The sequence below is a fragment of the Varanus komodoensis genome, unplaced genomic scaffold (assembly GCF_004798865.1).
Source record: "Varanus komodoensis strain SLA01 unplaced genomic scaffold, ASM479886v1 scaffold9, whole genome shotgun sequence".
In the NCBI taxonomy this organism is placed as follows: Eukaryota; Metazoa; Chordata; class Lepidosauria; order Squamata; family Varanidae; genus Varanus; species Varanus komodoensis.
The window spans coordinates 22,453,925-22,480,042 of NW_025336598.1; the positions used below are offsets into that span (position 1 = coordinate 22,453,925).

The window sequence follows — 26,118 nt, forward strand, 5'->3', positions numbered from 1 at the left end:
ACTCTCCCAGCTTACTGAAAGGGGCGCACCAGTGCCCAGGGCTGCCCCCCAACCAAGTGCTAGCTGAGGGCGCTTCACCCATGTAGGGAACGAGGGGCAGGAGTTGTGCCCGCCATGTAGTTAGCTGGACCGTGCAGGAGGAGCTGCATGTGGGCTTCACTGGTCCTTTGCCTTTGCACCTGCAGGCGAGCTGATGAATGATGCTGGCTTTACAGTTGTAACATCCACTGGAAGAACTTCCGCCATCACTTTGGCTGTATGCTCAGCGATGTCAGAGAGCAGAGCCAGGGTGGCTGATGCTAGTTGTCCTGGGGTCTCTGGGGGAACCCTACCCCACTTTAAAAGGCAGTAATAAATATTCATGCCACAACAAAAAGAGCAGGTTCAGTGTGAGCCCCTACTATTGATGCAACCTAATTAAGATCTCTCATCTGAGCCATTTAAACATGCTGTCAAAAGGTCTTCATTTAGGCAAGCCTTTGATCACTAATGTGGAAGACATTTAAGCTTTATTATGCCAACTGCTTGAGAAAAGCTGTTGATCTGGTACTTATTCATTTTCTTTTGAGGTTTCTAAGTTTTATGTTTTGATGGTGTTCTCCAGTTTGAGAGTTCTTGTCAAGTGAAAAGTGGATTAGAAATGTTCCAGTGAACATCAGATCCCCGTGACTGACTTGCACCTTTGGAAGTTGAGCTTAATAACACTGACCACTCTCAAAAACCCCTGCAACAATTATTTGATGAAATCTGACCTTCATGTATTCATCCATGATGCCTTTTATATAAATCTATAGTGCATCTCCACTTAGAATCCTAGTCACCACACTGCAAAAGGAACATTGTGTTATTTTTTATTATATCTGTAAGCTGCCTTAGAACAAAATTTTATCAGGATAGTTCACACAATAAAACAGGATAAGGACAACAAATAATAACAACAACATCTAAAATCCCAGGGAAAAGAGAAGATCTTCACCTGACATTGAAAAGATAAGGGTGCATTAAAGAGGAGCCTTCCTTTAGGGACCATTCCTTAAATGGAGTCCCACAGCAAAGAAATTATCTTCTTCCTCATGGGCTCTGTGCATCATACAAAGGGGATTGTGCGCCTGTGTAGCTCCTAGAATTGGGAAAACTTCAATAGCTAAGCATGTTGAGTGGGGTGGGGGGGCGCTTCCCTTCTGGTTCCCAGGAGGTACAGAGGAGGAGCCCCCCATCCACTCCCCCAGTTCCTTTTTGATCACTACGTGCCTAACATCAATCAGTGGCAACACCCAGGAAGGGCATCAGAAAATGACCTCAGGGTCCAGGTAGGGGCTTTTAGGAGGAGATGTGCCTTTACAGTAGGAACAGGTGCAGAAAAGGACAACCCAAATGATCAAGCAGCTGGAGCAACTCCTCTGTAAGGAAAGTTTACAGCATTTGAGATTTTTTAGCTTAGGGAAAAGCAGTTGGTAGAGGAGAGAGACATATGATAGCAATATATATCATTATTCATGTTGTGGAAAAGTAGCTAGGGAGATAATTTTCTTCTCTGCATAGTATTAAAACCTGGGGTGATCCAGTGAAAGTGGAAGATTCATAATAGACAAAAGGGCACAGCTTTTCAAGCAGATTGTTCCATCTATGGAATGTGCCACCAGCGTGGACTCCATTAAGAAGAGGACCATTAACAGGATAAAGTTAATAATGCCTACCAGTCCAAATGGTTATATATTGCTAGCAACCTCATAAACATCATGGCTCTGAACATCAGAAGCTGGGGAACAGCTCTGGGAAGTCTCTCGTGTTGTGAGCTTCTCTTGGGAATCTAGCTAGCCATTGTGGAACAGAATGCTGAACTGGTCCAGAAAGTTCTCTCTTGGCTTTAGATCAGGACTGGCCCAAGCCATTTCAGACAGATCTGTTTGTTTCTTTAAACTCAGGTATTAAAAAAGGAGACCTTCAAAGGAAAAGAATTAAGGAAAAAACACAGATGCACTTAGATGAATATGCTAAAAAAGGACTACGCACTCTCTGTATAGCTATGAAGGTAATAATGAATGGTAGATAACTGAGAACAGTTATGTTTCATTCTTGGAAGAGTAGGATGTTATGTATTCGATAGGTACCTTTTCCTTAACTTAGGATATAGCCTTGAGACAGCACCAATCAGCACCCATGGAATGTTGAAACATACAAGGTTGGGATCTGTATTCAACCCACAGCTGAAAGCTTTGAGGATCCCTTAAACACCAAGGCAGAGCCACCATCTTTGACCACCTGGTGTTCCATCATAACTGAGCTTCCCTATTTACTTCAAAGAAAGGGCCTGTGGTGTACATATTTAGACCCCAATATGTGTACGTAGAGCTCTTGGGAAGTACCTTTAGCTCTTTTTTCATCTCAGAAAAATAATTAATACTTTAAAGAGGTCAGATGTTATTTTAAGTAATAGTTGTCCTGTTCTTTTTAGGCTTTCAGTAGGTGGCGGTGGAGGGTTACAGGTAACTTTGCCTGAACTTCTCCCAGAACTTTGCTGGTTATACTTCGATTCATACATGTTGCACTGAATAATTCTATAATCAACTGCTTCGATAGCATGCATTGTTCTTGCTTCATATAAAATATTCTACTTCTGGTTCTTGGAGTATGATTATCCTTTTTCTCTAATGCCCCACTCAGTCTGTAAACGGGGCATTAGGCAGCTGCTCCTGCATACTTGCAGGGTTCCCTAAGAGTGCAGTAGTATATTTTTTGTAAACTAGTCCAACACGGATTTTAGAAAACCAGCCTACTAAGGATCGGTGTTCAGTGCATTCTAGATCCTAAGGAGGAAGAGACAGAGAAAAGAGTGTGGCATAAAAAGAGGTAGAACTTTCAGTCCCCATCAGTTTACCTCCAAAAGAATGCAGCTATTGACTGCAAAAGGGCTCCCCATCCTGGCTTGTAGAATATTTGAGGGCTGAAGATTAGGACTGAGAAGATACAATTCTTCCCACCCCACAGGGAATCCTCTTATAGGGAGGATTTGGGAAGGAAGGAAGGAAAAGAACACCTCCTTTTCCCACTCTCCATACACCTCCACTCTGGCTGTACAATAATTAAGTGCTCCAAGCTGAAGCATTTTCCACCAACTCCTGAGTCATTTAGTCATGTATAGCACAGTATGGGAAGGTCTTCAGAATGGTGGGCTGCCTTTTTGGCCCTATGAAACCTCTCCTTCTCTAAACCCTCACACTGGAAGTCTCCTGTCTAGATTTTCCCTAGCCCTAAGCAGGAGCACTTTCTCCTGTTAGGGGCTAATATGAAGATACATCGCAACATTTTGTTGTGGATCCCCAGTTGTATTCTGTTTTGATGGCTTCCATATGGAGTCTTGGGTAACATGAAATTTTGAGCTCCCTATGTTCAGATGTTCTTTAGCTCCCATAATTTTAAGGAAATATTAATTAATATGATTTGTGATATTGAAAGCTCCAAGTATTAAAAACCTCAGTATTTTGAATTCAGTCATATGATGATTGGTATATTGCTTTAATGATGGGAACTCAGTTGTTGTTTTAATTTTTTCCATGTACTATTTTAACTAATATGTATTTTTGGTGATTCTGCAGGTTTTGAGCAGGCAAGAATATGAAGAATGGTTAAAAGGACATTATTTAGCAGAAAGCAGTATAGCAAACAGGGAAGAGTTGCTCTCTGAGTCTGCCATGAAGCTTGAGAACAACTTAACATTGCTTGGTGAGTTTGGAAGAAAACCTTTTAAAGACCTAAAAAATATAGGTGCAGATGTAATTGATATTGTGTAATTTCACAAACTAACAAGGCTAATGCAAATATGCATTTTTTGCCATTGATGCGGCTCATTTTTTATGGAAGGAGGAGCATATTTTCCAAATGAGCACTGTACAATTCAACTCATTCCAATACATATGGCAGCACAGTGTCAGTAGGACTGGTTCCAAGCTCTCCTCCTTTTCCATGGCCTTTGTGGGTTAGGTGATGTAGACAAATACATGCCTGAGTGAGAGGAGGGCTCATAATCTCACTAACATGCCCAGTCTCAGCCTTGTTTCAGAAGACAAGCAAGGAACCAGATTCGAAGGACAGCACCAATGAAAGTGTAAAACCTCCTCACTTTCGCAATTCTCACATTTGCAATTTTTTCCCCATCAAGCTCCAAGGTGCATACACACAGGCTGGGGGAGTAACCAGAGTCCACAGCAAAGAGACAGGGGCACTTTTCTCTGTGTGGCACATCCCTTCATTTTGACACCTTCAGAACACAGGAGAAAAGCCAGATAGATCACATCCCAGAACCGAGGGTGTTTCTGCCACTGGCATGCAGCAGTCTCTCCATCCCCTTCCCCTTCAGTTTGCTTAATAACGGGGAGTGAAAAAGAGGCATCCAGCTGGTGGGCCATTGTTGTATCTCTTCATTTAAAGCAGCCTTGTAGAACAAGCCACAAGTCCAGGGCCATGCATGCATGCATGCAATTCAGTGCCTACAGAAGTCTTATTTCTGGACTGGGCTGAACCACTTTAGACTGCAGGTAGTGACTGACATAGTGGAACGCTCCCCCGTGATACGGGTTGAAGGAAACCATCTCCACAGTAGGAAACTAGTATAGAATTGGCATGAAATAGTGAACTAGTAGAGATGGTTAGGTGAATTTTTCTCCCTGATATCCGGAAATCTAAATGGGGAGGCTGTTACTTAGGGAGGATTCTGTGAGCCCCACAGGCAAAATTGGTATTGCTTAGATATGTTTTTGCCACCTCATTAGCAATAGCTGCCAAGATGAACATGAAGCTGGGGACAAGGGAGTTGCTCAGCCTTTGCCGTGCAGGAAGGGCACCTGCCATTGCAGGAGACAACTAGCATCAGCGTTCTGTGAGCAACCAGGCCCCTCCTGGTCTTCCAGCATGGGCTGCTCTGGGGTTCCCTTGCTCTTTGGGAGCACTGGCCTTTCCTTTGAGGAAGATGTCTCCAGCTGAAGGTATATACGCTGCCAACTGTCTATGAACTGTTTGTATTATGTACAGCAGAGTTGTTGTGAGGATAAAATGGGGTGCTGCCTTGGAAGTGGGACATTAACATAAATAACAATAAAAGACATTTTGAATCCAGGAGTGTCCTTTTCCAACTTATGCACAGTTCTCTCCATAATCATTATGATTATAGGGACAGAATGGGAAGGTTTAAATAATACCAGGTTGGGACCTGTGAAAGAGCATTGGACTGGAGAATGCCCAAAGTTCTTGGCTGAGAAGCCTGGAGATCTGCATTTGTCCTGCCAGCTAGGGGCTCCCAACCCCTCTTATACAGTATATATGATTTTGTTTGAAAATCTATTCCATTCACTTCACAATCAAGCCAAGGTTCTGTTATTATGTCATTAAGTGTCATCAAGTCACCTCCAGTATATATTGACTCTTTGAATTGAATGTCCTTCAAAATGCCCTGCCCTCGACAGCCCTTCTTAGGTGCTTCCCAAGGCAGACTCATTCTAATTCCTTACAATTTTTTTATTATTTTCTGTCTCAAACTTTTCAAGAACTGTTCTTTTAAAATACTTTTTATTTATCAATAAACAATACAATTTAAAAACCTAACTTATATCAAGCATGTTGTAATGACCTGGATATAGTAGTACAGATATATAAAACTGTAGGACTAAACTTTCTCTGGAAGGTCTACCTATCTCGATTTAACTAAGGGGTATTAATTAGGTCTGTCAAGATGGTGATATCTGATTGTGGAATTTTCACCCCCCCCCCCCGCCCCCATCACTCTGGCAAGCTGAAGAAAGGCAAGAATGCCTGCTCATGTAAAAATCACAGTCAGTTACACTGCTGCACAGAGTCCTTCATTCTTTGGTTATATTTTCTGATGAGGCAGTATCTCAAATTCCCAAATTCTCCTTTCACAGTTTTCAATTGGTCATGCTCATGTAGATTTCCAGACTGACATGATTTCTACACTTGTTGCAGTCCAGAATGTCAATAAATCCTTGTGCAGTAGCTGCTTGTTGCCACTTATAAAAAGAGCCAGAAGTCCCCATTTTGCTGTTTTTATATATGCTGATCTGTACCTTTTCTTGCCAGCTGAAATCCTTCTATCCAAAATTTCTTTATGACTTCACAATCCCACATGTGTTTATAAGTCCCTCTCGAGTCATGGAGGGACTTATAAAAATAGCTAAATTTTACTGGTGTAAGAGGCCACTTATATATTTTAATTACATTTTCCCTCAGCTCAGGTGAAATTGATTGGTATGGGGATAGAACCCTCAACGAATACCACCAAAGCTGATACTTAATTTTTTCTTCATACCTGCCTTGCATCATGTTAGTATCTCATTACTAGTACGATAAGCTTTTTGTATACTTGTGAGACACAACTTTTTGAGTTGGAATTAATTTATGTCAGTAGGAATTCAGTTGGGTAAAGCTTGTACCACCAGTGCTTTACTTCAGGAACTGAGGTAAAATGCATAATTTGGTCCAGTGGGAACAAGTTGTTTTAATTTCCCACAATTATTCATTTAATTGTGGTCAGTTTTTTGGTTCTAGGTCATTAAACATATCTTTCACTGAGTGCAAGTCCTGTGCCTCCCAGTTCTGAAACTGTGTAAATTTATTAGCATCAAAAGTAAGAGAGGGACCAGAAAAAGATTGGGGGTGAGGGAAGAGGGATAAATGTCAACCTTGTCCCTTTTTCCCCCTTTGCATCCAATATAGCAGTCAAGAGGGCATTGCCCTCAAGTAAAGCTGTATTGATGTTCCCTAGCATTGTGAAAGGTACATTCTTTAAGTCCTCTTTCCTATCCAGAGGTATTTCCATATGGATCCAAGTTTTGCTGGCATCATAGCATTCAGCATTTGTATGCTTTGAAATCTGAGCTTAATTTGAATATGCTAGTGTCCCACCGAATATTAAGTTGCAGTACATTTTCATCTTTTGGCCAGTTTTTGAGTATGTTGTTTGGAATGGTGATTGGGAGTGTTCAGAATACATAAGATAATTTAGGTGAGAGCCCCATTTTTATTGCTGCAATTCAACCCAGTCAAGATATCACTTACTGCCTCCAACTTTTTAATTTAGTTTGTTTTATTAATGGGAAATAGTTTAGTTTAACTATATTGTATAAGTCATTTGTTTTTTAGATTCCCAAGTATTTATCAAAACAGGTAGGTATCCTGGTAGCTGTGTCCAGGGTATTTTTCATAGTTAATATTTAAACAGAGGATATTGGACTGACTTAAATTCTTAGTTCTTCCTATCTGCCAGTCAGCTTCATAGCTTGTACCAATCTGGTAGGTGAATTTAGTAGTGTTGGGCTAAGTCCTCTGCAAAAAGGGGTCTTTTGTCTATTTGGACATTAGTTGTTATTTCCTTTATGTTTGTATTTTTGGGAATGTAAATAGCAGTGGGGCAAAAGACACCCTATTCTTTCAACATCCATGTCATTAGTTTGGATCATTGCTGTAATACTTCTTGCTAAAGTATCCAATAAATTTCTCTCCAGATTCCAAAAATTGAGGTATTTCATTTATTTATACATACATACATACATACATACATACATACATAGATGTATTTATAGGCCACCTATAATTGCCAAGTTCTTCCCAGGCGGCTTACAATAATAAACATAATACAGCCCCCATCCTAATTTGTAAAATATTTAGTGGCATCCAGGGAAGCAATCCTATGTGGCATGTTTCTCTTTTTTGAATCAGTGGTGAACTGCATTTAGTAACCTCCTTGAAATAGTTCTATTTTTAATAATATTGAACTGATTATTTTTAATATGCTCTGGAATTATTTCATCGACTCTTTCAGCTAAGATACTAGTAGAAGTATTGATTTAGAAGTATGATAGGCCTGAAAGAATGTATTTCCTCTACATTCTTTTGGGTTTGGAGATAAGTATTATTCTAGAGTTTTGCCAGGTCAGTGGCATTGAGTTACCTTCCATGATACCACTAATAAAATAATTAAATGGGGTGTTAGCAATTCTTTGTTTTCTAGGCATTCTCTGTAAAGACTTTACAGGCAAAGCTGGAGCTGAAAAGATGCCTGAATTTATTTAAATACTGTTTCTATTGAAATGTTGTGTTGCATTTTTCTATTTTACTGTAGTTGATCAATTCTTGTTAAGTATTCAGAAAGCTTTGGCTATATAAATCAAACAAATGAAAAGCAATCTGGATCCTGCCAATAGGGTTTCTCTAACTGACTTTTTAGTGAAGCATACAGTTCGGTGCTTTAGGCAGAGTCGCATTGCAGGTTTAGCTGCGGAGCTGGGTGAGCTGGTCTATAACCCTTCTTTCTATATTTATTTTGAGAAGAGGTTCTGCTAGCCAAGTTCTCAAGTTTCCAACCGTATCTTGGCTTTCCACAGCTTCCTGGATCTTTCCATTTGGGCAACTCCTGTGATTTTCAAGGTCCTCCATTTTTCTTGCAATTCTGCATTGGACCATATGAGCTTTGTCATTTTTTCCTCTGTCCTACATCTAAGTCTATAGCTCCAATTGTTTGTTTTGCAGCTATTCACTTGTTTAGAGACTTCATTAAATTGTACGTGCAGGGGAAGGATGACAGCAGACTTTTCTTGCGCCAGGCCTCATAATAGTTTTGCAGTCCAGGACCTTGCATCCTTACTAGGATTGCATTGAAGTTCCATGAAATCCAACCCTCTAGCATTTGTGACTTCATCTCATTTTTGGCCTGGTCTTAGAAAATGAGCTGAGCCGAGAGGAAGTCCACAAATACTCATGGAATGAAGGTTGTGCAACCAAGAAACCTTCTTCTGCATCATGTGCCACAACACATGCAGCACAAACAAAGGCTGTTGCATGTGCTATGAAAAAGGGTTACCACTTGGTTTTGCAGAGCTTGTGAACTTGGCAAGCTGGGAACTCAGACTTAGAGCTTCAACAAAGAAGGCTGGAATCTGGGGATCAGAGCCCAAGGAATCTGACAGATCCCCATTCCCAAAACAGATTCCTCACATGTCTCTAGGTCCTCCCCACATTTATGTGACTGGGTCCCATTGTTGAGCCTTTGGCTGCTTCAGTTCCTGGGCTTTTTAAAGATAACTTATTTTAGTTGCAGAGTTATCGCTCTTCTAGGCTCCCTGGTGTTCCAGAAGGCATTGCCAGTTTTTCTTGCTTATCAAATGAAAATTTTGTTTAGCTATTGTGCTAGAAAAACTATAATTTGCATCGGAGGATAGGTATGTAGTCTTGGACTTAGAAGAGCAATGATGAAAGAGCTAGAAAAGATGATCAAGTAGAAGGACATTCCACTGGAGACCAAGGCCAACATCATCCACACTGTTGTATTCCCAGGCACTATGCATGGGTGTGAAAGTTGGACAGTGAAGAAGCTGACAGGAAAAAAAAAAGAATTATAGTGTTTGAAACATGATGTTGAAGGAGGGCTTTCCAAATACTCTGAACTGCCAGAAAGATGGATAAGTGAGTCCTAAATCAAATCAAGACAGAACTTTCCTTGGAAGCAAAAGAAACTGTCATGAGAAGGCAAGACAAGATGATGACACTAGGGAAAGTCCAAGGCAGAAGAGGAAGACCAAATCTGAGATGGTTTGACTCTCATAAAGGAAGCCACAGCTTTTTGTTTACAGGACCTGAGCAGGGTGTTTTGGAGGCCATTCATTCATAGGATCACCATAAGTCAGAGACAACTGGACAGTATGTAACAATCCTATGCATATTTAGTCAGGAAAAAAAGGCCTACAACTCCCAGCATGATCCAGCCACCCACAGTTACCTTATATTAGGACCACATAGAGCCACTGTAGACCCCCAGTGAAACCCTGCCATGCCCCAAAATTGAGGGAGACCCAAAAAGAATCTTTAAAAATCTCTCTTTCTGGCAAAATTTGAGGGACATTGGAACGAGTTAATTTCTTATTATATCTTTATAATGTATGACTTTGGGTGCTTTGTAGCAGCTCTAGACACTAGTTTGGGGCTGCAGTTCATGGGGGAGGAGATCGGGGGGTAAAAGTGTCCCTCAGACTTCCCATACCCTTGTTTTAAAAAATGGGACTCCAACTGGGACTCTGGCTCAGAGGTTTTCTAGAACAGTTACGGAAATTTTGGTAATTGGACATTGATACAGCTGTGGAATCCTAAGAAATACTTGAAGCTCAAATCTTAACAAACTTTGGTTTACAGAAACATGGCATTTCTCAGCTTCTGCCAATCTAGTCTGATGGATAGCTGCTATATTCATTTGCATTTTTAAAACATCTGCAGTTGTTTGGCAAAAGGAAACTGATTGCTCTCATAGGTGCCACTGGGATTGAAGATCGCCTGCAAGATGGTGTTCCAGAAACCATAGAGGCACTCCACAAAGCAGGAATTAGCATCTGGATGCTGACAGGTGATAAGCGTGAGACAGCCGTCAATATAGCGTGTTCCTGTAAATTAATAAATCCAGTTGATCAAGTCTTCACCCTCGCAGCTGATAGTCTGGTGCGTGTGACAGTTGGTTTTCCATAGCAGTATTTTACCACAGATAAAGGAAAGTGTATTAAAGATAGATTAAGGGACTGAAGGTCACGGTGATAGCTAGGATATGGCCCTGTTTGCACCAGAAAATGCCCAAAGCAGTTATGCCCACAGGCCTACTTTCCCTGGCTTCAGAGACATCATTTTGTGTACAAGGAAGCTTGTCTCTCTCTGTATCCCACCCCATGCTGCCACCGCATTTCGTTAGAAACAAAAATTCCATCTCAGACTGCTCATTTGTGGAGGGGAGGGAAATCTCCTTTCTTAAAAACAAAAATCTGCATTTTTTTGTTAGACGGACTTTGCAAATTCAAAAAAATTGCATTTTAAAACAAAAATTTGCATTTTTTGTGAGATGAACTTTCACACATGCACATTACATTAGTAAAATAGTTAATGAATGTGACAGCTAATGTACTACAGAAGTGAAGAGAGTGAGCCAGGAAGGTCTTAGATAAATCTGTCTGGGATCAGGCATGAATTCAGTTCATAGCCTTATGTCGATGCCTTATGTCAGACATTCTTAGTAGCTCAGTACCTGCAGTATGGGGCAAAAATAGCCACCTACTGTGTTACCAAAGTTCCTGGCATCATCACTTGAAGTGTTTTACACTGTCAGACTAGAGTATATCAGAGTTACCAGTCCTGTGCTGGTAGATGTGCTGTTGGTCTACTATTCCCACAGCTGGCATGCCCAGGAGGACACCAAAGTGGAGAAGATGCTGTGCCATATAACTGCTTGAAACTAAATGTCCTGCACAATCATTCTTTCATTTGCGGCTCTTTGTAGCTTGTTCACATCATAATTGCCTTGGGTAAAAAGTTGACACACTTTAACATGTTGTTAAAATACTTTCAGAAGCTAGATGCTAAATTATCAGCATGCAGATGGCAGACTACAGAGCTCGGTCTTGGAAATATGAGCAAATTTATTTTGATAGCTTCTCTTTGTTATATCTTCCTGGAGCCCTGCTTGATTGCCATTAATGTTCTAAGAATTATCTCATTAAAATGGCATTACATATGGTATTCCAGAAAATTAATCTACTTACATTTTCTAATGAAGCAAAATCTTGAGTGTTTTTGTGTTCTCTGAAAATATTCAGTGAAGAAATTGTGTTACAAGAGAAGCCAGTTGCTTTTTGTATGCTGATTATGCACTCTGGTGGAAATATTTTTATAATATTCTCTTATTCAAAACATTGTCATGATTGTTAAAGATAGTTTTTAGAAAATAGGGAGTGAAAATATACTTTCTTTCCTTTTTTATTTTTAAAAAAGGAGTTTCGAAAGAATAAATGTAAGATGGTAGAAGCGGTTATTGTGTTGGTCAGAAATTCAGGTCTTTGTTTACCTAGATGACTCACCAGAAGAGTGATGAATCAGTGGAGTAACACTTCAAAAAGATCAGCTAGACAATGCAATGTTTCTTTTAAGTGTGGTACCATAGCCACATTTTAATTAAAATTTTAGAAAAGCTGATTTTGAAGTACAACATTATGCTAGATTTTGAAGTACAAACACCTGCAGACATTATGCTGTAGTCAAGTCACTGTGAATTACTACCATGTAACCTTCTGCAGAGCTCTCATTCATTTCAGAAGGACATGAATCAATCAGCTCCCAGAAATTCCTCACAATCCTTTTTTTTTTTTACAGAAGCTATGCAAGAGAGGTTCCAGGTGCTTTGTGCCTTGTATTAGTAGGTTTTCTAAATACACACACACACACACTCACACTCCTGCATTTCTGCATATTCAGCATCAGTTCATAATTCAACACCTTCCAAAAATCAGATTTTTTAATAAAAAAACTGTTCACAACTAAAGGCTTCCTGTCCCATGCTAACTAAAAACTGTGTAGCTCATTTGCTAAACATTAAATACAGCCCTGCCCATGTGACAGTTGGTTTGGAGGTCATGATAAACCACTATTGATTATGATTTGAACAAGCCATCACTAGCCCTGATCTCATGCACTCACTTCTTCTCTGAAACAGCTATGAGAAGGAGGTTAGAAACTCTCCTTTCTATTTATTTAATTGCAGGGTATTATTTAGTCTGAACTCAACAAGCTATGGTTAATCTTAACTATGGTTTGTCTGAAACCAGCCCAGCTTTAATCCATAGATTATGCAGGCTGCTTGTTTCCACTAACCATAATCAAGATTAACCAAAGTTTACCATTTGAACATGAGGCTACATTGTGATTAATAAAATATAAAATCAAGCACTTCTGGTCTCACATCAAAAGACAAGAAGGCAGAAGGGCATACAAGGGCAGGGGCTTGTTGTGAGCTGCCCAGACAGCCCATGGCTAATGGAGTAGCATACAAATTAAAGAAAGAAAGCAACCATTGTCTATTGTGATGTTAACTTTTTCTCTAATACTCTCATACACCTTTTGTAAAGCATACTTTTTCCACTGAAAGTTAAAAATGGTTCGTCATTCTGGTTATATATGCAACTCATGTATACATGAGAAACTGTAACATCCATTCAGTCATTGTCTTAAAAGTGGTGCTGTAAAGTGCACTTGCAAAAACAAAACTAAACCAAGATTTTTAAAAAACCATCTTACCAATTTTCTTTTCCAAGCAGCATGATTGTGAAAACACGATAGACAGCATTTTAGAAGACATCGGGGCAACTCTTGATTCTAGTGAAAGGCATGACACACATACCTTGAGAGTCCGCATGGCTTCAGTAACTCACAGTCTCCAGTCCAACTTTGTACTAGTTACAGATGGATCAACATTAGAATTTGCTTTGCACCAAAGACTGCAGAGTAAGTTTCTGCGGCTCACTCAATTGGTCCATGCTGTCATCTGCTGCAGAGCAACGCCACTGCAGAAGGGCCAATTAGTGAAGCTGGTCCGAAAGCAGCTGAAGGTGATGACACTGGCTATAGGTGAGTTTTTTCCTTGCTTTGAAAGGAAGCAGCATATAGGCTTACCTTTATTTTTCCTTTCAAGCACGTTGATTAGTTTCCCCTTCAAACAATACTGACACAAACCAGCAGACAAAAGGACTTGGTTGATGAGTATGTGTGAAAGAGTATGCTATTGGCAGGACAAGGCATTTGGAGGCAGGCCCCTGTCCTTCCCCCTGCCCGCTTTACATTACCTTGTGAAACACGATGACATTGATGGCTCTTGAACCCCTCTGCTGCGGCTCCGTCGCTCAAAACATGCGCTGGCCCAGCGGCTGGTCTGCTCGAAGCTCCACTCGAACGCAGCGCTAGCTAGTTAAGAAAATCAGCTAGTTAAGTAAAGCGCTACATTCCTCTGCTAAACAAGCTTCCTGCAGGCTCTCATGTTACACGAAACGAAATGCTGCTGAAAGGATTCTCTTTGTCCCAATGTAATCTCCTTCATCTGAATGTTAAAAGCTGTGCTTAGGACCTGTCACAATTCACAGCACTTGTCTGTTTATCTGATAATCAGTCACTAAACACACCCATATCTCTGGCACAGCCTCCCCCCCCCCCCGATCTGTGGACCCACGCCGATTTACTGAGCTCCCCCCCACTCAGGCCGACCATGGATAAATCAAAGGCAAGAAAAGTTTCTGAAGAAAACCAAATGTTTGATGATACGTGGTTAAATTCATTTGCTTTTACTGCTGACAAACTTATGGGGTTTGCTGTTTAATGCATGCAGTCCTTTAGCACTGACTTTGACTCTTCAGGAAGCTGTTCTCCTATTCAAACTATATGAACGGAGTCCTACTAGTTTATAATGTAAGATTAAAAATAACCATTTTTAGTGACTGAACAAGAGCTGCAGCTAAATCCTAATGAAGATATACATAGCATTAAGGTAAAAAACAATATATGCAGTGTTATCTTCATTTTAGATGTCAAAAGGGTTTTGCGGTTCCCGGTGTTTTCTTTTGTGTGGGAAATGGGTCCAAATGGCTCTTTGAGTGTTAAAGGTTGCCGACCTCTGGTGTAGCATAACTGATTATTATTGTGGCAGTTAATGTACAGTTTTGCAGCCACTTCCAATTGAGTGGCACTTCTACTCAAGACTGGCACTGCCACTTTCCACTGAAGTCACAAGGAAGCTTTCTTGTCTAGGGCCTCTGTGTACATCAAGATGAATCCAGAATTCTAATTCAGAGTAATAATGGCCACATTTGCATATCCTGCTAAACTATGCACAGGTGAAGAGCAGCTTCAGACACTTCTGTTTTTAGTTAATTGTCATATTCTGTGGACTTGGAATTGAGATTTATACTCACTATGGTTTGTTTCAACAACCCAGCTTTATAACCCATGATTTGAAGTTGACCGATTTCAAACCAACCTCAGCTAGTGTTGAGCAAAGTTTGTTATGCTGGATGACATGACAAAGAAAAACATCTAAAAGTAATGTCTTCTGAACTTTTCCTCCCAGCCTTTCTCCAGAGGGGCCCACACAGAGGGGTTGGGGCCCAGGGTTACTGAAAAGAAGGAATTTTGGAAGTAGTTGCTAGTTTGAATCCAACTAATCACTTTGTTCATTCACAGAGACTTGTCTTTCAGTGGCTATAGTTTTTCAGCTGTGAACTGGAAATACAGTTATTTTGCAAGGAAAATTATCTGTTGCTTGAAACAACTAAGGGGAAACCCAGCTCCTGACACCCTCCTCTTGCATGTGGCATTGATGACTGAAAATAGCCATGTAACAGAAATGCAGAGCATGGAGCGTGGCGAGACAAAGGTTGTTTCACACGTGTGTTTTCAAACATGCACATTTTTAATGCATTCTTTCTCGCACGGATTGCATCAAAAGCTGAGAAATCTATAAACTTTGACCACCACTTGTTTCTGGATCAGCATCCAGGGCTTAATTATACAAACAAATAATTAAGTTCTAGACTTGAGGAAATTTGAGTCAGAAATGAACCAAAACTAATTTCTCATCCTAAGATTTAACATCTCCTTGGTAGCAATTTGGAGCAGAGAAAGGATGGGCAGGAAAACAGTCAAATGCTTCCTTCCCACCCTGCTCCTGTTACTTGTACAAAGGTAATAGAGGAAGGGCTTTGTTCCACATGTTTGATAACGGGTCCTTTGACCCTGCACAAGCATAGACTGTAACCTTTGCTTTTCATTTGCTTGAGAAATGGCAGGTGTCTGGCTAATTAATGCTTCCTACTGCTTTTGTATTCTGCTTAGCCAAGTCACTGTTCAACAGATACTTGGGCTAGAATCTGAGATGCCCTGTTTGAAAGCCAAGCATATTAAAAAGGATCTTTGCATTTAACAAGTAGCTCTTAAAAAAACAAATGGCGTCAGTGGAGGCTGGGGGTTGATAGTTATTGCCCAATACAAGGTGCCTTTCCAATGGAAGTACATCTTCAGAGGGAAGATTTCTCTCATGAAGGAGCAGGAGAGGAGGGAATTGATTTGGGCATTCAGCCTGGCACATGCACACACACCTGCGTAGCCTCTGTACAAGGATGGGACTGGTGGGACCATCTGCTCATGTTACAAGGTGGGCAGCTGCTCTAGAGAGCCCCGCCAGCACAGCTGTCCTGCTGCAGCAAACACCGTGCTTCTTACATCAAGTCTGGTATGGAGCATAGCCACTCGCGGTAATTTCATTGTAAGGTGCTCTTTTTCCTTCTCTTGGAAGGTGATGGTGCCAACGATGTTAGCATGATTCAAATTGCTGATGTTGGAATTGGAATCTGTGGCCAAGAAGGCATGCAGGTAAGATGGGCTGAGAAATCAGTAACTGGAAGCAGTGTTGCCTGTAGAACAAAAGCCGTGCTAATGACATAGTGGATGGGCCCGCAGGACACACTAAACCTGTTGGGCCAATAAACCACACATGGTGTATTTCTTTGCAGGAGCATCCAGGAGACAACCGGCTTCCCTTCTGCTTGTAGTTCCCTGCCTTCTCTCCACTTCCCTTTCAAACCTCCAGTGGATGATGGCACATATCCCTGGTGTCTTATCAGCAGAAGCATTGTCCTCTGGTGGCTTGTGCTGCCACTACATCATCAGCTTTTTCCTCATTAGTCCACTGGTGCTACATCACCCTCTTTTTCCTCATGAGTCTACCTCAGCTACATTTTTCTGTTGAGCCATTTTGGGACCAGAGGGTGTTTATGCTTTCCCCAATCCTCTCCTACCTGCCACCCATTTCCTCCCCACAAATCTCCACATTCATATGGCTGGCAATCTTCTCTCAGTCCACTTTAATCCCTGTATCTTGTGGTTTCTGCTGTGCTCATCCATGTGCCATGGTCAGGTCCTGACAATGCCAGTGTTTTCCCTCCACTGGGACCTTCCTGCCTCTACCGCCTGTCTGTGCTCCCAAACCGAAAGAGCCCAAAACCTTGCCAGAACAACAGAAAGGTTTTCTTCCCATTTGTCCCTCCAGCTGCCCATCTGAAGTGGGAGAAAAGGATTTCCCCATCCTCCCCATTTCCTCCTTATAGGCAAACACAAGGGAGACCAGCTTGCACACAGCTCTGCCCTGATAAACTTGTTATGAGTCACCGTTTCATTAAATGTCTTCTTCGGGGCATGCATTTTCTTTTCATTACATTGTGTGGTCCTGCATCTGAAGCCCCAAAGCAACAGCTGCTCAGAGACCAAGGAAAGAAATCATGCTTGGTCTGTGAAGGATGCCCTGGGCTTCTGGGCTGATCCGGAGATCAATGGAAGTGCCATTTCTGCCTTAGCCAATTAATACACCTGCACTCTCACATATTGCTTTGATCCCTTCACCTCAGCCTCTTCCCCTTCTGTGCCTTGTGCCAAACCCTGTAAGGGTTGGGGGGATGGGGGTAGGCTGGGTGCTAGGCTTCTGTGAAGAGCAAGGGGGAGGACTATCAGCAGGTGCCATACAAGCACCCAAGAAAAACAGCTACTAAAATAGCTACAGGAGCCACTTTGGAGTTCTAAACAAGCTCCAGTGCAGGTGTGGATATGTAGAGAAACAGGCGATGCATGGTGGGAACAGTATCCACGAACCCCCCAAAGGAGCCAGGGTTGCCCTTCAGTTGAACTCATGGAGACCATTGAGGGAACAGGGGGCAAACAATCTGGAAGAAGCGCTTTCATACGTACACCAACTTTGTGAGGCCGCTGAGAATATGAGGGTGCACCTCATTCACAGTTTGGGTCTGGGATCTAAGGAAGAAAATAGAGTCGGTTGGAGAAAGGCAGCATCCAAACTGCAAATAGATTTACACAAATCAAGCGCCTTCAAGGCTGGTGTGCAGGTAATATGGAGCTGGAGAAAAGTGATTTCTGGAGGAAGACTTTGCTGAGAGAAGTGAGTAGAGGCAGGCATGCAGGAGGAGTAACATGGGAGGGCTGATGGCAGACATGGGTTGCCACAGTGCAATCAGTTGCTAGGTAGAATTTGGGAAGGAGGGCAGGCTTCAGTAGGTGCAGCATCATCTGTTGCTAGGGAAGCAAGTTGGCCTGTGAGAACAGGAGTGATGGCAGGTTTTGGCTGCCTGTACTGTGTGGCTTGCTAGTGGTCACCTCGAGACACAAGGAAACTAGCATTTGGCTTGAGGTGACATGATAAGCTATGGAAAGCTACAGAAACCACACAACAAGCCATGGCTTTGTGGGGTGGCTTTGTGTGTCATGTGAACAAAGTCAATTGGGATTGGGATCAGAAGGTGAATATGGAATACTTGAAACTCACCCTGGGTCAATAATATTTATCTTCTGGAAATCAAAATACCACAATATTATGCAACTGTCAAGTTTCAAGGGTTTTGAAAACCATCTCTTCCATGCTACACACTACAGTGGTACTTCAGTTCACGAACACTTCTGTTTACAAACAATTCAGAAAGTTTGGGAAAACTCCGCATGGGTTGACAAACACTTCCCCACAGCACTTCCCGCAGCTTTCTTGAGATATCCTATCCGGGGGGGGGGGGGAGCAGGAGGCTGGAGAGGCGGGCACAGGGCAGCTCCCCCAGCCGGGAGAGGGCTGTGAGGAGGGAGGTAAAGGCTGCTTTCCGCAGGCCGAGGTGAGGGGAGGCGAGGGATGGGGCTGCGACCGCCCGAATGGGGCACCTCCCGCCTCTCCCCGTTATGGGGGGGGAAGAAGCATGGTGGCCACTCAACAGTGGCAGCGGATTGCTTTGAGAAGGCCGTGGCAGAGGCACAGGAGCCTCGGCCCCACTCCTGCTCTGCCTTGGCCCATCCGCCCCCTGGCTTGGCAAGGAGGCTGCAGCTTGGCCCACAGCCCAGGGACATGGGTCATATTTTTGTGGTTTTTTTAAAAAATGGATTAACCATATTACATTGAACGTTATAGGGAAATTTGATTCAGTTCACAACCAATTTGGTTCACAACCAGAATTGAGGACTGAAATAAGTTCGTGAACCAAGGTACCACTGTATTAGATTTTAAGAAATCAAACTATGTGTTAGAAGAAGGTGCTTGGAAATCAGAGGATTCACAGCCATGGTATCTTCATGGGATGCCTTCACTAAAGCAGGCTCAGCTGGATATCTAAGATTTGTAAAGATGATTTACTGAGGTTTTTTTAGTGGTTGCAGCATGGGAGGAATTTCTAATTTGTTAGGTACCAAGATATATATTGACATTCAGTCAGAAGTACAGAGGATGGGTTAACTGCTGACGAATAAATCACTGAATAATGAAGATTCAACGAAGGCAAAGAGATTGGGGCAAACCTAGGGCAGACCACTGTGGCAGAGCATAGAGCAAAAATAAGGATTTGGCTCATCACCAGTGATAGAGCCTACATGGAGCTTTATTTTGCAACCGGCAATGGGAAGTCATAAACAAGAGATACAAAATTGTGCTTGTGGGATAGAGAGAAAATGGAGAGGGAGAATTTTTCTGCCTCTCATAGTGCTAGAAACAATAATCATCTCATGAAGCCATATTGGGGGAGATTCATGACAAATAAAAATAAGTATTCTTTCATAGAGTGCACAGTTAAACTAGGGGATTTGCCAGCCACCAAAGTTCCTGGCTTTGAAAGACAGTTATATCTTACCTCCAGCATCAAGCAATGTGCTTCTGTATACCTCTGTACAGCAGTTGATGGGAACATAAGTGGAAAGGTGTTACTGGACCCTTGTCCTGGGTGTTCCAACGATTCCAGTTGACTTCACAGAAAAGGATGGACCCTTAATGTGATCCATACTCAATCAAAGTCAGTGAAAGTCTTAACTATGTAACATCTCCTTGGTTGCAGTATTTTATTCCCTTTGTTTATTTTCAGGCTGTGCTGGCAAGCGATTTTGCCATTTCTCAGTTCAAACATCTCAGCAAGTTGCTCTTGGTTCATGGTCACTGGTGTTATACTCGACTGGCCAACATGGTCCTTTACTTTTTCTACAAGAATTTGGTATGTCACTACCTGGGATGCCATGATGACTTTGAGAGTGTGAAAGAACAGATCCTCAATACTTAGAAATACATAGAAGAGGCTGGTAAATTCTGTATTCAGAGTCTGGCAGCTGAAACTGAGCCTGCCCATCTGTCGCTGGGTTAAGGATCAGTGCTCCCGAGGCATTTACAATCTATTAAATATAGTCTGTGCCAAAAAGCTATCTGTCAGCGTTAATGAGAGATTGTGACAGGTTGGCTCCATTATTGAAACCTGAAAATTATCAAAGGATCTTTTTATGTCGTTTCTGTCTGGGGAAGTGTCTGGAACAGACTGGTCTTGCCAGCTGCGATGAAGCACTTGAACTTCTGGGTTTTCTTCTGAGCAGTGAGAACTCAGGAAGAGCCTCAGCATGTTACAAATTTGGGATGGAGGCAACAGCTAACCATGTAGTTTTCTCAAAAATAAAAAAAGGTGTTTCATAGGGAGGGCTGATTATATGTCACCTCTAGCCCTGGAAAAGGGGTGTGTGCTACCATTTTCTTGCATCCCTGCAATCCAAGTATGGTGCCCATGGATTACCACTCCCTTAGTCACCTCCCATGCTCTTCTCCAGGCTCTGTTCCTCCTGATTTTTCTTTTATTTCTTTGATTTTGTATTTTTTAAAAACTGGGATGCTGATATGCTACAAAGCAAAGCTCCATCCTCCAGCCCCATCTGTATTTGGGTTCCAAAGGGGGGCAGGTGTTGCTTTTGGTTCTCAGGTTCTACCTCTGCTTATACTTAGATTCTTGGGAAAGTTACTTGTCTTTTTGTCTCACCATTTGCCTTCTGAGAAATGAGTATTTAGCGAGTAGCCATGTGCATTATGGAAACCAGCTTATGAATGAACAAGATCCTATGGGCTTCATTTGTGAGAGCACCCATGACACATGTTCAGTGTCAGATGTACCTACTGCTCCAAAAAGGTTGATACCCCACAATAAAACTTTTCAGGAAATCAGGGGTAGTATAAAATTCAGCTTACACGTGGCTGGAGACTGCCTCAATTGGATTTACCATGTATCATGTTTTTTTACACAGCTACCACAAGGATATCTGTTGCCTTTTTCAAGACTCACACTACTTTTACACTGGGCTGTCAGGACTTCAGCAAAGGATCTTAGGAGTTGAAAAATATGAGAAATTTCCTGTTCTTAGTACTATTCCAGAGCTTTTAGCCTGTGAACTTGACCACTAAATGTGTAGCATTATCATATTACATTCTTGTGGGATACTGTAAGGATTATTTGACTTTCAGCACACACATCCCAACAACAAGAACAATACTGGCTTCTATTAATAGATGTTAACCTTTAATTCCTGTTCCTTCCCATAACAGGCATATGTAAACCTCTTGTTCTGGTTCCAGTTCTTCTGTGGGTTTTCAGGAACCCCCATGACTGACTACTGGAGTTTGATTTTCTTCAACCTTCTCTTCACATCAGTACCACCCATCATTTATGGTGTTTTAGACAAAGATGTCTCTGCAGAAATGCTTTTACGTATGCCAGAACTTTACAAAGTTGGTCAGAGAAATGAGGTATTTCTTGACTTGGCACAAGTACTTGAAAGTTGAAATGACTTGAATGTTCTTGCTTATATATACCTTGCCAGTTGAATCTGAATTTTAATATGCATTCCCTGTTGTTAAATAACCTAATGGAGATGTGCAGCTGAAAGGCATTATTGTTTCCTGGGCTGCCAGCAAATGAATGTAGGTGGCCTTAGAAGGGTAGCATGGGTTATATAGGAGTCAGCCATTTGGCAGATCAATTGCTGGCTACAATCACATTGACTGCTGTTGCTTATTTGTGTTTCTGTGCCATGTTGAGGGAAGCCTCAGCAAAAATGTGGGCCTCATTATATACTGTGTGCTAGACAGACATACCGTAAAATCCAGCCTGAAACTCTCAGGGGGGCGGGGGGACAGGTGCTACAGGCTAGGTAAACAAGACGATCAGGAAGGGAAATCTGAAGTGAAAGGATTTGACCAGTGTGGCACAGCAGAGCAGCTTTAGTGGAAGATGGAACATGGAACCTCTGAGTACCACCAGTATGTATGTATTTCCCCACGTGGGCCTCATGGGAGCATCCTCTGCACTTCTTAATTACAAGCACCACCGTTGGACTGGTTCCTTGAAAATGAGGATGCCTCTCACTGGATCAGTTTTGGTTGATGAGTTCAGGGAAGTTTAAGCTTTTTCTCACTGGACTGTGATTGAGATCTTGGACAGTGATGCTGTCTGTGCTTGCCCAAGTGTCACTTTTGAAATTTCATTAGAGAGCAGTTCAGGCATCTGAACATGCAGATAATTCAAAATTACTTGAATCTGTAATGCCCAAAGCTAAGATGCATTCCTCCTGTGTTTCCTTTTCAGCCATATGTGAAATCAGCCTTTGCAGTCAACTTGCTGGATGCTTTTTATCAAAGCTTGATTTGCTTTTTTATCCCTTACTTTGTAAGTATTAGCACTTTCCCCTCTGCATTGTCTCTGTTCTTGTACATTTGTGTTAAAAACAAGGCGAAGCCACACTTCTCTATTACTTGAAACTTGATTATTCACACGAATAATCATTCAAATTTTGTATGTGAAAACCCAACCAGTAGGTGTATAATTCTTAATGCAGTCTGTCTTATGGACTTTTTAAGGAATATAGACACAGAATTCAACCAAGTTAAATAATTGTTCCTCTGCAGACCCTCCGTAATTCTGATGTAGACATCTATTCCTTTGGATGTCCTATGAACACTGCCATGTTCTTTATCATAGTACTACACCTCCTGATTGAAAGTAATTCTTTGGTGAGTAAATTATTTATTGATCTAAGGTTGATTTATAATATTATTAAACAGTGTCTAATCACACCATTTATTAACTCACAGGTCACATACACACAGAACAGGAAGCCAGGATTCACCAGTACCCTTGCTTATCACAAACAAGCTGTGTGCTGGTGTATGCATTCAATCCATTTCCTTCTACTGGCTTTTCCCTCTGGTATATGCAGCAAAAACAGAGGTGGAGAACATCAGGCTTAGGTGCCCCAATCTGGCCTGCCGGGGGTCCCAATCCAGCTGCCAGGGCAGGGTTGGGATGGATCCTTTCTAAATCTGTCCCTCCTGGATCTTCAGACTTCCTGTTATGCTCGGCACACTCATGCAAAATGAACCAAGCTGATAGGAAGGCTGTGAACACTCGTGGATCCCTGGTTACACCACCAGCAACCTGTCCTGCCTGTTGCTGCTGGCAGTAGCAGGTGGAGAAGGGCGGTCGCAGCCAACGATGCCCCGTGCGCTGTCACTCTGCCACACTGTTGCCGGCAGTAGTGGACAAGGATGCAGGCCAGCCACTTTAAAGGTCACCTGGTGTGTGTGCTTGCAGCACTGCTCTTCCACGCCACCACCAGAGCAGGCAAGGAAGCATGTGGCTGTGAGCACATATGCCAGGTGCCATTTGCAGCAACCAGCCTTCCTCCCCACCTGCCCCTGCAAGCAGCAGCAGCAGCAGTGCAGAAGAGCAGCGCTGCCAGTCCATGCACCAGGTGCCATCTGTGGCAAACAGGTTTTTCACCTGCTGCCACTAGCAGTGGTGTCAGTGGGGAACTTGATTCCTGGTGAGCGTCCTGCAAGTGCTTGCCAGCAACTCAGACTCTGGACGACAGCAAAGCAGACCAGAACCCAGGCTGCCAGACTCAGGAAATCCAAGAGATGCCACAGATGGCCACACGCATCCCCGCCAGCTACTAATGCTAGGTAATTGGTGTCCATGGTTCTATAGAAGGACCTCTATAGAAGTCCCATTACTGACACACCAAATACAGGCATACCTCATCTTATTGTGCTTCACAAACAGTGCGTTCTTGACAAATTGAAGGTTTATGGCAGCCCTGCATCACGCAAGTCTATTGGTACCATTTTTCCAATAGCATTGCTCGCTTCATGTCTCTGTGTCACGTTTTGGTAATTCTCACAATCCTTCAAACTTTTTCATTATTATGGTATTTGTTGTAGTGATCTGTGATCTTTGATGTTACTACTGTAATTGTTTTGGGGCACCACAAACAACATCCATGTAAGACAGCGAACCTAACCAATAAAAGTGTGTGTTTCGACCACTCCACTGACCATTCTCCTATTCTGAGACACAACAACATTGATATTAGGCCAATTAATAACCCTACGATGGCCTCTAAGTGTTCAAGTGAAAGGAAGAGTCACATGTCTCTCATTTTAAATCAAATGCTAGAAATGTTTAAGCTTGGTGAGAGGAAGGCATGTCAAAAGCTAAGATAGGCTGAAAGCCAGGCCTCCTGCACCAAACAATTAGCCAGATTGTGAATGCAAAGGAAAAGTTCTTCAAATAAACTAAAACAGCTACTCTAGTGACAACATGAGAAACAGCCTTATTGGATATAGATAAAGTTTTAGTGGTCTAGATAGAAGATCAAACCAGCCAGAAAATTTCCTTAAGCCAAAGCCTAATCCAGAACAAGACCCTAACTCTCTTCAATTCTATGGAAGCTGAGAGAAGTGAGGAAGCTGCAGAAGAAAAGTTTGAAGCTAACAGAAGATGGTTCAGGAAGTTTAAGGAAAGAAGCAATCTCCATAACATAAAAGTACAAGATGAAGTGGCAAGTGCTGATGCAGAAGCTCCAGCAATAACAAGTTAAGATAATTAATGAAAGTGGATACACTAAACAACAGATTTTCAATTTAGACAAAACAGCCTTATATTGGAAGAAATTGCCTTCTAGGACTTTCATAGCTAGAGAGGAGAAGTCAATGCCTGCCTTCAAAGCTTCAAAGGACACGCTGCCTCTGCTGTTATGGGCTAATGCAGCTGATGACTTTAAGTTGAAACCAGTGCTCATTTACCATTCCAAAACTCCCAGAACCCTTAAGAATTATGCTAAATCTTCTCTGCCTGTAAATGGGACAACAAAGCCTGGATGACAGCACATTACTGTTCGTTGACAGTGCTCCTGGTCACCCAGGAGCTTTGATGGAGATATACAATGAAATGGTTGTTTTCATGCAGGCCAGCACAACATCCATTCTGCAGCCCATGGATCACGGAGTATTTTTGACTTTCAAGTCCTACTATTTAAGAAATACATTTTCTAAGGCTAGCTGCCATAGGTAGTTATTCCTCTGGGATGCATCCCCAGTGATGCATCTGGGGAAAGTACACTGAAAATCTTCTGGAAAAGGTTCTACATGTCATTAAGAACATTTGTGATTCATGGGAAGAATCAGCAAATTCAAACTCCTATTAATATCAACCTTAACAGGAGTTTGGAAGAAGTTGATTCCATCCCCATAGATGACTTTGAGAAGTTCAAGACATCAGTGGAAGAAGTAATTGCAGATGTGGTGGAAATAGCAAGAGAACAAGAATTAGATGTAAAGCCTGAAAATGTGACTGAATTGCTACAATCTCATTATAAAACTGTGATGGATGAGAAAGCTGCTTCTTATGGATGAGCAAAGAAAGTGGTTTCTTGAGATGGAGCTGCTCCTGGTGAAGATGCTGTGAAGATTGTTGAAACAACAACATAGAATTTAGAATATGAAATAAACTTAGGTGATAAAGTGGTGACAGGGTTTGTGAGGATTAACTCCAGTTTGGGTAAAATGCTATCCAACAGCATCATATGCAACAGAGAAATCTTTCATGAAAGGAAGAGTCACTTGATGCGGCAACTTCAGTTGTCCTATTTTAAGAAATTGCCACAGCCACCCCAACCTTCAGCAATGACCACTGTGATCAGTGAGCAGCCACAAAAATCAAGGCAAGACCCTCCACCAGCAAAAATATTACGACTCACTGAAGGCTGAGCGAATGGTTAGCATTTTTTAGCAATAAAGTATTTTAATTAAGGTATGGACATTCTTTTTTTAGACATAATGCTATTGCAAACTTAATAGCTAGAAGAGATAAGAATGCCTTCTTATATGAACAGTGCAAAGAAACAGAAGAAAACAATAGAATAGGAGGACCAGAGATCTCTTCAAGAAAATTGGAGATATGAAGGGAACATTTCATGCAAAGATGGGCATGATAAAGGACCAAAATGGCAGGGACCTAACAGAGGCAGAAGAGATTAAGAAGAGGTGGCAAGATTACACAGAAGAACTATACAAGAAAGAGCTTAACATCCCTGATAACCACCCCATCGTGGTTATCAGGGATGTTAAGCTCTTTCTTGTAT

General features: G+C 42.0%; 1 protein-coding gene across 1 annotated transcript in view; it reads left to right on the forward strand.

Moving 5' to 3' along the window:
- Window positions 1–26,118, forward strand: part of ATP10D (ATPase phospholipid transporting 10D (putative)) — a 57,734-nt gene that overhangs the window by 22,029 nt on the left and 9,587 nt on the right. Inside the window, exons 12-20 of the mRNA XM_044418272.1 lie at window positions 1,938–2,032; window positions 3,597–3,723; window positions 10,310–10,494; window positions 13,131–13,440; window positions 16,154–16,230; window positions 19,755–19,880; window positions 21,245–21,445; window positions 22,284–22,364; window positions 22,604–22,708. Of these exons, the coding sequence (XP_044274207.1) occupies window positions 1,938–2,032; window positions 3,597–3,723; window positions 10,310–10,494; window positions 13,131–13,440; window positions 16,154–16,230; window positions 19,755–19,880; window positions 21,245–21,445; window positions 22,284–22,364; window positions 22,604–22,708 (1,307 nt within the window). The remainder of the gene's footprint in view (window positions 1–1,937; window positions 2,033–3,596; window positions 3,724–10,309; window positions 10,495–13,130; window positions 13,441–16,153; window positions 16,231–19,754; window positions 19,881–21,244; window positions 21,446–22,283; window positions 22,365–22,603; window positions 22,709–26,118) is intronic.